Source organism: Vombatus ursinus, unplaced genomic scaffold (genome assembly GCF_900497805.2).
Source record: "Vombatus ursinus unplaced genomic scaffold, bare-nosed wombat genome assembly UNPS02001419.1, whole genome shotgun sequence".
Lineage (NCBI taxonomy): Eukaryota > Metazoa > Chordata > Mammalia > Diprotodontia > Vombatidae > Vombatus > Vombatus ursinus.
The window spans coordinates 23,976,077-23,991,761 of record NW_020941197.1 but is presented as its reverse complement, the minus strand read 5'-3'; the positions used below and the strand labels follow the sequence as shown (position 1 = coordinate 23,991,761).

The 15,685-nt window shown below is 38.0% G+C and overlaps 1 protein-coding gene across 6 annotated transcripts in view; it reads right to left on the bottom strand.

Annotated features, from left to right (window-relative positions):
- QTRT2 (queuine tRNA-ribosyltransferase accessory subunit 2) overlaps positions 1–15,685 on the bottom strand; it is a 57,341-nt gene that overhangs the window by 21,298 nt on the left and 20,358 nt on the right. For all 6 annotated transcript variants that reach the window (XM_027868698.1, XM_027868689.1, XM_027868671.1 and 3 more), the window contains exons 5-7: positions 14,060–14,272; positions 12,387–12,586; positions 5,795–5,946 (exon numbers count right to left, since the gene is read on the bottom strand). In XM_027868698.1, the coding sequence (XP_027724499.1) occupies positions 5,795–5,946; positions 12,387–12,586; positions 14,060–14,272 (565 nt within the window). The remainder of the gene's footprint in view (positions 1–5,794; positions 5,947–12,386; positions 12,587–14,059; positions 14,273–15,685) is intronic.

Sequence of the window (15,685 nt, the reverse complement as noted above, 5' to 3'; positions counted from 1 at the left end):
ATTGTTGTCACAAACGCATTGTTGGTGGAGTTCTGAACTGATCCAATAATTTTGGAGAGCAATTTGGAACTATGCCCAAAGGGCTATAAAACTCTGCATACCCTTTGACCCAGCAATACCACTTCTACATCTGTATCCCAAAGAGATCATAAAAATGGGAAAAGGAACCACATGTACAAAAATATTTATAGCAGCTCTGTATGTGGAGGGCCAAGAATTGGAAATTGAGGGGATGCCCATCAATTGAGGAATGGTTGAACAAGTTGTGGTTTTTTAATGTAATGGAATACTATTGTGCTATAAGAAATGATGAGGAGGCAGACGTCAGAAAAACCTAGACTTATATGAATTGATGCTTAGTGAAATGAGCAGAACCAGGAGAACACTGTGTACAGTAACAGCCACATTGTGTGATGACTGACTTTGATACTTAGATCTTCTCAGCAATGCAAGCATCTAAGACAACTCCAAAAGACTCATGATGGAAAATGCTATCCACATCCAGATAAAGAACTATGGAGTCTGAATGCAGATGGAAGCATACCATTTGCTCTCCTTTTCTTTTGTTGTTTTGTTTTGTTTCTTCTTTCTCGTGGTTCCTCCCATTAGTTCTAATTCTTCTTTATATAATGACTAATGGGAAAAAATATTTAATATGAATGTATAAGTAGAGCCTATATCAGATTGCACACTGTCTTGGGGAGGAGAGAGACGGAAGGGGAGAAAATTTAAAATTCAAAATCTTATGGAAGTGAACTCTGAAAACTAAAAAAAAAAAAAATTTAACTATTTTTTAAAAAAGAATTATTGTTATCTCCTGGCATCATTAATTTCCATTTAGCCCATTTTGAGTTTTGGGAAGTTGGTTACTCAAGTTTTATATCACTTTTGTTAAGCTGTTGATCCTTTTTATAATCTTCCACAGCTCTCATTTCTTTTATAACTTTTTTTAAACTCTTGTATCATTTCTTTGAAGAATTCTAATTGTTCCTGGGTTTGATGATAGGTGTTTCTTTTTTGTTTAAAAAAAATTTTTTTTAAATTTTTTTAACCTTAAAAGTCTATCAGATTCTCTTCAGTCCCTCAGGATCTCAAATGTCAGTTGAGGTCTATAGTGTTTCATTTTCATCCCTAAAGGAATCTGGATATTTACTGTTTATCTTAAGGGTGAGCTGTTTATTAATCAGATTCATTGTGGGACAGAGCTGAGCTGTACTGTTTCTTCTAGTTAGCCATCTTAGTCCAGAATAGCCCCCTTCTACACTGCACAGAGGCAGTTACTAAAGGGGAAAGCAGCTTTGAAAAATTAATGTTTTCACAGAAAGTATTAGGATATTCTAACTGTAATACTAGAAGCTTGAGAATGGAAAAGGATCCGTAATTTAAAAGCAGTAGAGCATGCAAAGAGAAAAGGATTCTTAAAGAAAAAATGAATTAACTTTTATCAAAGAGTTCAAAAGCTCTCTTTTCCTTGTTCATAATTATGGTCACTTGGTTCAGAAGGTTTCTCTTTTCTAAGATGTTAACAGAAGAAGCTTAAAGTTTTTAAATTCTGCTCACTATAAAAAAAAATGGTTTCATGCTTCAAAATTCAATACTTCTAAGAAACTCTGATACCTTAGAAAACAATTTTTGTGAGTTACTGTGGCCAAACAATCCATCCAAAGCTGACTTTCATATGATGATTCTCCCCAAACTTAGCAAGACTAGTCTTCAGACAACAGATACACAGCTCCATCAGAGTCCATGTTTTAAACCTTTCAAGCTGGTAAGGCCAGTAAAACCTTAAACTCTGCTAGGATACCATTTCACAACCCACTGTCACCTCTAACCCACAATGAGGCATAAGGATAGGAATCCAGGGGTAAGGAAACTGTTTCACAGTACTAATACTATGGATATTAATACTAGAAAGGACTGATACAATAGGCAGAACTAAATAATTTATTCTGTGAATAGTGTTTGCTAACATGCCAATACTTACAGAAACAGTATGAAAGACAGAGAACAAGACCGAATTCAAGTAATATTCAAGATGGTTTTTTTTGTTAATCAAGGCATCTCTACAAGGCCTCATTATGGTGGAGAGGTGTCCCTGAGTTCTCAAAGATTATTGTGTCAGCAGAGCATGAGTTCTGGAAGATTCTAAATTGTTGGAAAAGTTGTTATTGAAGAAGGTGTGGAAGCATTGTGACACCACCTTTCTCCAAAACCACCACATCACCCCTTTAGGCTAAATATTATAAAACAGAATTAGGGCAGTTTGAAGTCATTGGTCTAACCTGAATGAGACACCTTTATCAAGTCTTTCACTCTCAATTCCCAAACAAAGTCCTGCACTGATATCTTTTTATATCATTTTTAAGAAAGATCTAGAGAGAATTCTGGGAAGATGGCAGAGGAGGTCAGAAAATTCCAAGTTCTCAAGACTTTCTCTCACAAAAGAGACAAAATAGCAAACAAAGTATGGGTAAAAATAAATAAGAATAGGGGCATAAAAGGGGTCTTCTGGAACAATTCAAGAAGATCAGAAGAAAAATCCCAGAAGGAGGTCTGGTCCCTGTGAAGAGCAAACACCTCCAGGCTAGAGGCCTGCAGCAAGCCCTGGGGTTAGCTGGGTTGGGAGGCTGCCTCAGCCCCAGCTACAGGAACTTTCACCACAGGACAGTGAGGGGAGTTGGGCTTCTGAGCCTGGGAAGACTGAAGGAGCCTCTGCTGACAAGGAACACCAGACTCAGCTGTGCTATGGAGAGCACTGGGGAGAGAAGGAACCAGCATATACAGAGCAGGTGAGTACAGAAGCAGGGAGGCAGGACACGCCTGGCTGTGGGCACTTATGGGACGCTGGAGGTTTGGTTTTGGTTCTAGGCTAGAGAGGAGAACTGAAGATCTGGGGCAAGAAGCACTATTCCCCATACCCCAGGGTTAGAGGTGATTACAAAAATTAAGCTATTACTACAAAAAATGCAAAGGCAAAGGAGAAAGAATCCAACCATAGAAAGTTATTATGTGAATAGAGAAGACCAGGGTTCATCTTCAGAGGAGGATATTGAAGCAAAGAAACCCCCTTCTATCCCGAAGAATAACATGAAATGGTCACTTGCCCAAAAAGAATTAATAGAAGAACTTTAAAAAGATTTTAAAAATCAAATGAGATTGATGTAGGAAAAACTAAAAAAAAAAAAAATTCAAGAAAAATAAGATTATGAAAAGAAAATCAATCAATGAGAAAAGGAGATCCAGAATCTTAAGGAAGAAAATGATACCTTGAAAATTAGAACTGGGCAAGGCAAAGCCAGTGAAATTATAAGAGATCAAGAAATAATTAAACAAAATATGAATAATGAAAAAATAGAAGAGAAAGTGAAACACCTTTTAAGAAAAACAACAAATCTACAGAATAGATCAAGAAGAAAAACATAAAAATAATCAGATTAACTGAAAGTTATGATCAAAAAAATAATCTTGATACAATAATATAAGAATAATTTAAAAAACTGTCCTGAAGCACTAGAACAAGGGGGGAAAGTAGAAACAGAAAAAATCCATCAATCACCACTTAAAAGAGATCCTATGAGGAAAACTCATAGGAATATTATAGTCAAATTCTTAAACCCCCAGCTCAAGGATAAAATATTAAAAGCAACAAGAAAAAAAACTTAAATATGATGGTGCCACAATTAGAATCACACAAGACCTGGCAGCAGAGACAGTAAAGGATCACAGGTCTTAGAACACTATATATCAAAGAGCAAAAGAACTGGGGCTCCAGCTGAAAATATCATACCCAGCAAAGTTAAGCATGATCCTAAATGAGAAAAAAATGGACATTTGATCAACTATCCTAATTTCAAGATTCCTGTTAAAAAAAAACCTGAACTTAATAGAAGATCTGACACACAAGAGCCAAGAGAAACGTAAGGTACATACCAAAGACTGATTACAAGGGATTCAATAAGGACAGACCATCTACTTTTTATATATGTAAATTGCAAAACATATGTCTAAGACTGTTACTAGTAACTGGGTGGCTCATAAAAAAGATTGGGGTAGACCTGAATATGATATGACTTTAAAAAGTAAAACCATTTAGGAACAGCTAAAAAAAGTAATTATTTTATACAAACGAGATGCAAGAGGAAGAATCAATATCAGATGAGGGAGAAGGGCTGGTAGTTCCGGTAACCTACTTTCATTGGGAATGGTTTAAGAGGGAACAACACATATATATTTAGAAGAGTATAAAAGTCTTCTAAATTTAGAAGAAATAAAACGGAAAGGCGATAGGGAGAGGGGAGAGGACAAGGGAGGGATCTCTAGAGAGGAGGGTGAGGGAATAGGTTATAGGGGGCTATAGAATGGTGTTTAGATTTATGTGAACAGGAAGATAGGGGAGGGATCCTTGGAGAGGGGTAGGCTAAGTAACAGAAGGCCAAGGTAGCGAGTAAAAGTAAAGCAAAAGAGTCAGGAGGGATAGGAAACAAGAGACGTGCACAAATATAAAAGCAAAGATCAGGCGTAGAATTTGTTTGGAAAAGGATATATAGATATAGATATAGATATAGATATAAAAAATGTATATAGATAGATATACATATACATACACACACACACACACACACAGAGAAATATATCCGCACTCAATTGTAGCCTTCTGGGGTGTGGGTAAGGGGGAAAACAAAGTAAAAAAAGTATACAGCAGTGAACAAAAGAAAACTTACAAGGAAGCAAAGAAAAGATGGACAGCTTTGAACACAATGTGCAGTGTTTATTATATAGGCTTTCTTGAAATGGAAATTTATCATTACATATTTTGAATCCTCTCTTATGTTCTGCTATGCATAATGACATGCTTTTTTTTTTCTTTTCTTACTTTGTAATTAAGTTCTAATATTTAAGTTTATGTTTTTTTTTTCTGTTCTCTATTCTGTATTTGTGTTCTGGTGTTTGAGTCCAAAATAAAATTCAATTAAAAAAAAAAAGGTCTAACCCAAGGGTTCTGAACCTTCTTGGTGCTATGGACCCCTGTGACCATCTGGTGAAGCCTGGGTACCCCTTCTTGGAATAAAGTTCTTAAATGCGTAAAATAAAAAACTAGGATTACAAAAGGAAACCAACTGTAGTGAAATATGGTTATCCAAATTTCTCTTTATTTCTCACCAGTCTGTATTCTAGACCATGGCACAGAAATCTCTCCATCCTAGAAGACCAGTTCACCCCTGAAATTTATACCCTTGGTCCTCTGATTGGATGCCTTCTCCCAGAACCTCTATTTAAGGAGGGTATTCTGGCCAGCTTTCTTTCATTTCTCACCAGATCCCATGCCCATTTCAGCTTCTTCTCAGCACTTAGCACAGTGTCTGACACACAGTAAGTGCTTAGTAAATGCTTGCTGACTGACTGATCAAAGTATTTATGGAAAAAAAAGTTCATAGTTCTAAATTCACTGACAACAATTAAGTATTTAGAGGTCCTGGTCATTGAAGCAGTTCTGAATCTACTTAACTGTACTATCATTTAAATACAAAATTAACTCTCTGCTCATCTAGTTAAAGCAAAGTCAAAGCAAACTGAGGCAACAAAAACATTTCATGGGATATTTGTTCATCTCATGTTGTAGTATCCATAAAATGCATTTGCAAAAAAAAAACCAAAACTTTTGAAATTATTGCAGCCTGTGCACCAACAACACCTTTTCCCCTTTTTTGAGAAAACATCAATAGAGGACAACAAGGGCTGTGAATTTAACTACAAAGTTCCTATGATGTACTCACAACATCTTTAAGAGACTCACATGTATCTTCAGGATTAGGCTGGTAATCAAAGCTGAATGACAAAGCACAGCCCCGTTCTGTCACTTGGTAAGGGAAAAAACTCTCAAACAGATCCACGCCTGCCTCAATACACTCCAGGACTTCATCTGGCTGGCCAATACCACAGATAAGCCTACAAAATAAATCACAAAAACAATAATTCAAGAACTTAATGTAAGAAACAAAACCACTCAATCAGAATGTTCTTTTTCAGAAACAAGACACTAACAATAATAATAATGATAACTAATAATTATAGAGTGCTTTAAAGAATATAAAGCACTTATATCTCATTGGATCCATACAACATCCCTATGAAGTAAGTGCTATTTTTATCCCCTTTTTTCAGATGAAAAAATTGAGGTTGAGAAATGTATAATGACTTGCCCAGGGTCATACACAGCTAGTAAACGGCTGAGGCAGGATTTGAACTCAAGTCTTCTAGATTCTAAGAAGTCAAAGTATTATAGTGCTCTGTGCCACCTAACTATCCACTTACATTAGGTTTGGTACCACTGAAAATACTTACAAAAGAGCTATTTCATCATAGTAAATGAACAGGAAAAATAGCAAAACCTGCAAGGTACAGAATCTTGGAGTGAACTTATCTTTTGTCTATTCAGAACAGTACAGATATTTATCTTTCTTCTTGACTAACTCACAACCTGTATTCTGACTTCTTAGCCTATAAATGTTTTATGCACTGACTGGTCCAGGAACAGAATTTTATCAACTGTATTTCAGGTGTACTCAACTGATGGGTTGAAAACTCATAAATCTGCAAAATTAATTCTAGCAATCAGAACTACACTTCTGCTTTCAGAACTGAGAACACAATTGGCTTTATTTTCCCTGCACCATAACAAGTTATAAAACCTCCATCTGCAAACTGATCGGCGACAGTGAGCTCCATGATGACACATAAAGTGCCCTCACATGGTTAATGATTTGTCAGTAAAACAAATAGAAAGGATGAGAAAGATTTGTACTGGTTGTCATTTTTAACAGTTTGTTGTTGGGTTTTCTTTTTAGTTTTCATTTTTTTAACACTATGCTCAGCTACTTTTTTTAATGTCTTGTCAGGGGAAAGTTTGACCCAAGCTCAGAAAAAGGTTGTTTAACATTCTTTCAGAACATAAAGACACAACTTGTTTTTTCTCTGACTGCAATTTCTTTCAAGTGACATAGCGGATATTTGATGGAACAAATCCAAGAATCCAGACAGGACTCAAGACTTGCAGCACTTGCTGCCTTCCCCATGTTGAGAGACAGTAAATAAACGGAAACAAAAGACAAAGCATTCCATCTCAAAATTGCACAATTAAGTTTTTAAAAACTAGAACATGACAACACCAACTAAATTTTAACCAGAATTCCTGTGGACTGAACCTCTGTCAAATATAGGCTCATCCATTGTAAGAATTCATCAGGGCTTTGGAAGCCAGAAAAAACAGAAGCAAATGAAATATGCAAAGAGATTAGATCAATGAAAAACATGCAAGTGAAAAATCATGGTGCAAACAGCACCATTCAGCAGCTCAAGAATCCTAACAGATGCTCTGTGTTCACCAGTCCCTAATAATAGCCCCTGTCATCTAAGAAAACAAAGGGACCAACTTCTCTAACCATGTCAGCGGCTTTTGCTTTAGTAAACAACAAAGTTCAATATTTGCTTAACTTTTAAGACAGTTAAGTCGTTCTTAACTGATTCTATTCCCATGACTTAAACCGTTCTTTAAAGAACCCCCATCACAGGCCAGCAATGTAACTCTGACGTATACATAACTTTGAATCTATACCAATGGCTATTTTGGCATGGCATAAGGAAGAATAGAAACTTGAGAAGTGGGAAGAAGATAAAGAAATGAAGAGTCAAGTATACTTTATCCTTTCTCACCCATTTTCCCATTTGGCGCTCTCTCTGGCCTCAAATTATCTAATGTTTATTTATCTATGCAATCTTACATTGTCTAGTAGAACACAAGCCAGAACAATGTCTAGTAAGCTAGAACACTGTCAGATTGAATGTAAGTAGAACAATGCTTTGCACAAACTAACTTTCATTAGGTTGCTCTGAAGCACAAATGTGAAAGCAGTTCAAATAAATTATACATATACATAGTAGAATTATATTTGGCAACTTAGAACATACGTGTTTTGGGAAAAGAAGGCCTATTAGAAATTTACATTATAATTTTTTAAAGTTTTTTAAATGTATTGTTTATTTTAAACATTCTTTTCTTTTTAAATGTTTAGTTCCAAATTCTCTCCCTCCCTCTCACTTTCTCACCCATCCACTGAGAAGGTAAGCAATATGATATCAATTATACATGTGAAATCATGTAAAACATATTTCCATAGTAGCCATATTCCCCCCAAATAGCAAAAGAAATAAAGAAAGTGGGAAAATCATACTTCAATTTGCACTCAGAGTTTATCAGTTCTCTTTCTGGAGGTAGATAGCATTTTTTCACCATGAGTCCTTCGGAATTCTCTGATCATTATATTAATTAGAGCAGCCAAGGATTTCACAGCTGATCTTCATTACAACATCTTATTACTACGCACAATGATCTCCCTGTTCTTCTCAGTTCATATAGGTCTTGCTAAGTTTTTCTGAAACCACCCGCTTCTCATAGCACAATAGTACCCCATCAAAATCATATGCCACAACTTGTTCAGCCATTCCCCAATAATGGACATCTTCTCAATTTCTAATTCTTTGCCACCACAAAAAAGAGCTGCTATAAATATTTTTATACTTAAGGTCCTTTTCCTTTTTCTTTGATCTCTTTGGGATACAGACCTAGTAGTGGTACTGCTGGGTCAAAGGGCAGTTACAGTTTTATTGCCCTTTGGACATAGCTCCAAACCAGATTGATTGGACCAGTTCGCTACCCTACCAACAGTTGATTAGTGTCCCTATTTTTCCCTCCTTCCCTCTAGCATTTGTCATTTTTGATAGAAATGGGGTGACACCTCAAGAGTTTTTTTTAATTTTCATTTCTCTAATTAATAGTGACTTAGAGCATTTTTTTATATGACTTATAGAGAGCTTTGATTTCTGCTTGTATATATCCTTTGACCATTTATCAATTGGGGAATGGCTCTTATTTTTATAAATTTGATTCAGTTCTATGTTCAGTATATATTTGAGAAATGAGGCCTTTATCAGAGAAACTTGCTATAAAATTTTTGTTATTACTTTTGTCTATGATACCTTTTAGCATAATGTAGTTTCCCTGATTTTAATAATTAATTATTAATCTATTTTTTAAGGCAATTGGGGTTAAGTGACTTGCCCAGGGTCACACAGCTAGTAAGTGTTTGAGGCCACATTTGAACTCAAGTCCTCCTGACTCCTGGGTTGGTGCCGTACCCACTGCACCACCTAGCTGCCACAATCAGGAATATTTGTGTTTTTACTTTGTCTGAGATCATGGTAGCCACCCCTGCCTTTTTAAACTTCAGCTGAAGCATATTAGATTCTGCTCTTTTTTTTTTAGTGAAGCAATTGGGGTTAAGTGAATTGCCCAGGTTCACACAGCTAGCAAGTGTCAAGTGTCTGAGGCCGGATTTGAACTCAGGTCCTCTTGACTCTAGGGCTGGTGCTTTATCCACTGTGCCACCAAGCTGCCCCTAGCCCCATATTTTTAACTCTGTGTCTTTCTGTTTAAAGTGTGTCTCTTATAAATGACATATTGTTGGATTCTGGTTTCTAATCCATTCTGCTATCTGCTTCCATTTTATGGGTGAACTCATCCCGTTCACATTCACAGTTATGATTATTGTGTATTTCCCTCCATCCCATTTTTCTTCTGTTTCTTCTTCTCTTTTATCCTGTCCTTCCTCAAAAGTCTATTTTGCTCCTAATACTGCCTCCTTTAATCTACCGTCCCTTTTATTATTCTGCCCAACCCCCCTCTCTTATTCGCTTCCCCTCCTATTTCCCTATTAAATTATATTTCTATACACAACTGAGTGTGTATATATATATATATATTATTCCCTCTTTGAACCAATTCTGAAGAGAGTGAGGTTCAAGCATTGCCTGCCACCCTCCATTTTCTCCTTGACTGTAAAAACTCTACTTTGAACACCTTTTTTATGTGGGGAAATTTCCCCCATTCTACCTCTCCCTTCCCCCTTCTCCCAGTGCATCTCCCTTTCTCCTCCCTTCATTTTTTTTAGAGATCATTCCAACATAATCAACTCACATCCATGCCCTCTGTCTATGTAAACTTTCTAGCTACCCGAATAATGATAAAGTTCTTTTAGGAGTTACATGTATCATCTTGCCATATAGGAATATAAACAATTTAATTTTTATTAATCCCTTACTGATTACTCTTTCATGTTTACCTCTTTATGCTTTCCTGGAGTCTTCTGTATAAATGTCAAATTTTCTATTCATCTCTGATCTTTTCATCAGGAATGTTTGAAAGTCCTCTATTTCATTTAATATCCATCTTCCCCCCCCCCCCCCAAAGAATTATTATATTCAATTTGCCGGGTAGGTTATTCTTGGTTGTAATCCTAACTTCTTTGCCTTTCAGAATATCACATTCCAAGCCCTCAGCTACTTAATGTACGAGCCACTAAATCTTATGTGATCCTAAACATGGCTCCACAATATCTGAATTGTTTTTTTCTGGCTGCTTGAAGTATTTTCTCTTTGACCTAGGCACTCTGAAATTTGGCTATAATATTCCTTCTAGTTTTCATTTGGGGATCTCTTTCAGGAGGTAATAAATGAATTCTTTCAATTTCTATTTTATCCTCTGGATCTAAAATATTGGGACAGTTTTTACTTGATAATTTCTTGAGATATGAAGTCTAGACTCTTTCTTTGATCATGGCTTTAAGGTAGTTCAAAAATTCTTAAAATATTTCTCCTAGATTTATTTTCTGGATCAGTTGTATTTCTGATGAGATAGTGTACATTTTATTCTATTTTTTTCCCCCATTCTTTTGACTTTGTTTATTGTCTCATGGAGTCATTAGCTTTCACTTGCCCAATTCTAATTTTTAAAGAATTATTTTCTTCAGTGAGATTTCATACCTCTTTTTCCATTTGGCCAATTCTTGCTTAGTAAGGAGTTCTTTTCTTCGGTGAATTTTTGTGCCTCTTTTATCATTAGGCCAATTCTATTTTTTAAGGTGTTATTTTCTTTAGTATTTTTTTCGTGCCTCTCTTACCAAGCTGTTAATTTTCTTTTCATAATTTTCTTGTATCACTCTCATTTCTTTTCCCAATTTTTCCTCTACCACTGTTATCTTTTTCTTTAACTCTTCCAAGAATTGTTGTTGGGCTTGGGTCTAATTAACATTTTTCTTTGAGGCTTTGTTTGTAGATTTTTCATATTACTGGTTTCTTCTGAGCTTGTCTTGTAGTACTTTTTTATGGTCAAGGGTTTTTTTTGTTGTTGTTTGTTCATTTTTCCAGTCTATTTCTTGACTTTGAACTTTATATTAAAGTTGAGCTCTATTCACCTGGGGATGGAGAGGCACTGTCCCAAGCTTCAAGCTTTTTCATGCTGTGGTTTTTGGAGCTAGTTCTGGAAATCTGCAAGTTTTGGGGGCTTCCAAGGTGATGTGATCCTGGGAGAGGTATGGTCACTACTCTCCTAGTCTGTACTCTTTACCCAGGAAGGGCCTCTGGTCCCTTGCAGCTGCAAGCACTAATGCTCTTTTCCTTGGAGCTGAGACCACTCCTCCCCCCCACTCCCTTGTGACCAACCACCAGGGCTCCTCTCTGCCCTAGAACTGCAGCCCAGAACTGCGGATGAGCAAGAGAGATGCCAATCAGTACCAGCTGTACCCAGTGGGTCCCTTGTAATCTCTTTCTGACCAGGTGTCTGATCCCCTTATTGCCTCTGGGCTGAGAGTTCCCCAAGCTGTTGCCGCTGCTGGTGCTCTCTCTGCATATTCTCCAGGCAGATGCCCACCTGGGTGTTACAAAGCTCTCCTGCTGACCTAAATTTCTTTAGTCTGAGAAAAAAAATCTCACCCTGAACTTTCTGCTGGCTCTGCCACTTCAAAATTTGAAGCGAGGTGTTATTTTAAAGTTAAAGGGGGGGGGGAGCTACGTGGCACAGTAGATAGAGCACCAGCTCTGAAGTCAGGAGGACCTGAGTTCAAATCCAGCCTCAGACCAAACACTTGACAAGTACTAGCTGTGTGACCCTGGGCAAGTCACTTAACCCCGATTGCCTCACTGGGGAAAAAAAAAATCTAAAGTTAAAGGGAGAGGTTGAGAGAGGTTATCTGGGTTGCTGCCTCTAACCCACCATCTTGGCTTCCCCTAGATTATGATTTTAGATTATCATAATTCATATTATGAGGGTTGGAAGCCAGGAATCATCACATAAATACCTGCATTCTGTATAAGACTTCATCATAATCATCAGGCTTGATTCCAGCTTTTGCCTCAAACAGCAAAGTTAGCCAAAAAGGGAAGAAAACACAATACCCAAGTAATAAGCTGAGGCCTTTGAATAAGTGAAAGTTTTCTTCAATGATACACAATGTGCTCCATCCCATTCCCAGCTTTACCCGTAATTTAACACTAACCTCGGTTTGTCCTCTGGGAGCTCAGCTGTGACAGCTGATATAAGCTGCAACCTAGTCTCCTTTGTCATGGCATCTCCATGAAAACCATCCAGGAGGAAGCCACCTACAGGCCGTTTTGCTGTCTCCCTTGCTGATCTCAGCCTTTCCTCTAGTATATCACCACCTTCAATTACTCCAATCATCACACAACTTCGAAGAACCTGGGTTGAGAAAGGAGGGTGGAAGCAGTGGAAGGCCAAGAAGAAAAAGAAAGAATGAACAACAGATAACACACACATGCCCCTCCATTTCTTCTGAGATATCAATATTCAACTTTAGATCCTGGAAGGAATAGAGAGGCATTTCAGCATCTTTTCTGTCCTGGTTAAAAATCACCCTAAGGATTTAGGAGTGGATTAACAGGTACAATGCCCTACCTTCAGAGGTGCACAACACATATACCGGCCTGCCCAGTGCGTGTGCCTGGTATATGGGACATTTCCCATAGATGCACGTCACAGATGGGGATAAGGGACAGGCCAAGGACCAGCCCTAGGATGATGTATGGAAGGAAAAACATGGATGACTGGGGACTGGGGTCAGGGATACAGAAGAAAACCTGCAGCTATGTTCATCCTGACATCTAAGTCTTTGGTCCTGCTCATCTCCCCACAAGAAAGGCCCTTTTTCCTCCCCTCTGCAACTGTCCAAATTCACCATCCAGCAGAAACAGTTCTGGAGCTCTTTGAGAGTTGTCTTTGGAGCCTTGGAATAACAGCATGCTAAGGCAGTAGAAGGCACCATAGAGATTATCTTGTCTATTCCCCTCATGTTCAAAGCGAAGAAAATGAGATTCAGAAAAGCTGGAGATTAGAGGCCTAGTTAGAATACTCTTTGTTCTTTTCACTACGCTGTGTCACCTCCCAATAATTAAATGTTTCACAACTATTAAATTTTGTCTGTCCAATTAGACTATAAGGCTCACTGAAATCAGGAGCATCTTATACTTTGTAATATCCTGCTTCATACTTAGCATGGTTCTCAGAAAGTTTAAAATATTTAGAGCTAGAAGAAACCTTGGGAATCCTCTAGACCAGGGACCCTTAACCTGTTTTGTATCATGGACCCTTTGGAAGTCTGCTGAAGCCTATGGACCCCTTCTCAGAATAAAATTTTTAAATGCCTAAAATAAAATACAAAGGAATACAAAGGAAACCAAAGGTTAGTAAAATAAACGTAATTTGTTTCCCACCCAAGTTTAGAGAACCCTTGAACTCAATCCATAGACAATGGACCAGGTTCAGAACCTATGATCTAGACTCATTTTACAAATGAAGAAACCAAGGCGTAGAAGAATTAAGTAGACTTACCCAAGGTCACATAGCTGATAAGGGGCAGAGTTAGAATTTCAATGCAGTTCTCTGACTTCCAATTTCAGTGCTTTCCCACTAAACTGCCCTACAAGTACTTGTTAATTTATTAGCTGATTATGCAGACTGGATGCCGTCCTATCTCCAAGAATGAGTCCTGACAATTTGCTGCAGAGGCAGCAAATGATTGCAAAGCAGCCAATCTCCTGTGGTGTCTTTTTTTTTTTCCACATGAGACATCATAAGTTGATGTCTAAACTCTTCCATGGGGAAGTAGGTAAGCAACCCCCCTCCATGGGGTTCTCTGCCTGGATTTAGTCTTACCTCAGACTGTTCCTGGAGCTTTAGACACTCATCAAGGAAAGCCAGGGACCGATCCACAGACTTTCTGGCTCTCTTGGCCGAGAAGACTTCACCACACAAAGCCTCCCCATCTGACAGGCACTGAAACCAGTCCGGCTGAAGGGCCTGCTGAACTGACATGAACTTGGCTGCAGTCATTTCTAGGCGCCCTCCAACACCCCACACAGACACAGACTATCAGGAAGAAAGCACAAAGACATCAATGAGCACAGCTGATGGCTAAGAAGCAAATGCCATAAGCACAAATCTCATTACACTACAAAGTAATGCTGAACTCACATCTTCTTCATATTTGAGATGGTATTGACAATACAGTCTCCTGAACAGATGGGGCAGAGGAGCTGCCTCCTCTACTTTTACTTTCCTCATAAACTAGAGAGGTAGTCACCTCGTGGTATAGTGGATAGAACACTGCGCCTGGAATCAAGAAGGCCTGAGTTCAAATCTAGCCTCAGACACTCATTAGCTATGTGACCTTGGGCAAGTCACTTCACCTCTGTCTGCCTCAGTTTCCTCAAGTATAAAACAGGGATGATAACAGCACCTACCTCCCAGGGTTGTTGTGAGGATCAGAAGAGATAATATTTGTAAGGGCATTTAGCACAGTGCCCAGCAAATAGTAGGAATTTAATAATGCTTGCTTACTTCCCTTCACTTGCAACCACAAAAGGAGGAGAATTGGTTAAGTAGAACAAAGAAGAAACGAGATACGCAAATATCCCAAGGGATGTATTAATACCTCCAAGTAATAAAAGAATAATAGAAATGACTGCAGCACATTGGGCACATCCCATATGCAGGATTTAAAGGATAACACATACAAAAATAGGGCAAGGATAGACAAGAGCGAGGTGAAGAGCTCATGATTTTCACTGGTGGAACAGGGAGTAAAAAAATCCTAGATTCATCAAACCAAAAAAACATGATTTGGTGTTAGATAATCTTAGGTAATATTAAATGCAATATACTTTTAACAGATGCTATTATCAGCATATTGAATGTGTGGCTATAAGAAAAGTTGATACGGAACACTTCACCACATTGCTGATGTATAGCTCCATTTCAATGGGTGACAACTCCTTTGATTGAAATATTTTTTGTATTTTCACAATGTCCCAGAGCCACTAAACACAGGAAATGCAGCTCCACGGTATATGGTTGTATAAGGCATAATCTGCTTTTTTTACCTACTATTTTTTGAGATTACTAAATCCACAGACAATTAAGCATGTAAGCTCAAGAGAAAAAAAAGATTTCTCTGGAGGAGCTAAACTTACACCTGGCCATTCCAGTGAACCCTCCAGTAGCCACAGAAGCCAGTTTCCCAGCTAGCCAGATAAAGGCACCTCTTACAGGCAAATTTTGTGCATCCAGTAGTTCTCCCATGGCAGATTTATGGGAACACATGAACAAGAAAAGCACAGGACTAAAAAGACAGAGGGGTCAACACCACGGGAGAGGGAAGAAACCAAAGCTTGTATAATACTTATCAAGAAAAGGTTTCTCATAATGCAAAAGTTTAAGATGTATTTACCACCCAATGCCAGGGAACTTCAACCAACCCTATCCACCTCACCCAGTACACAG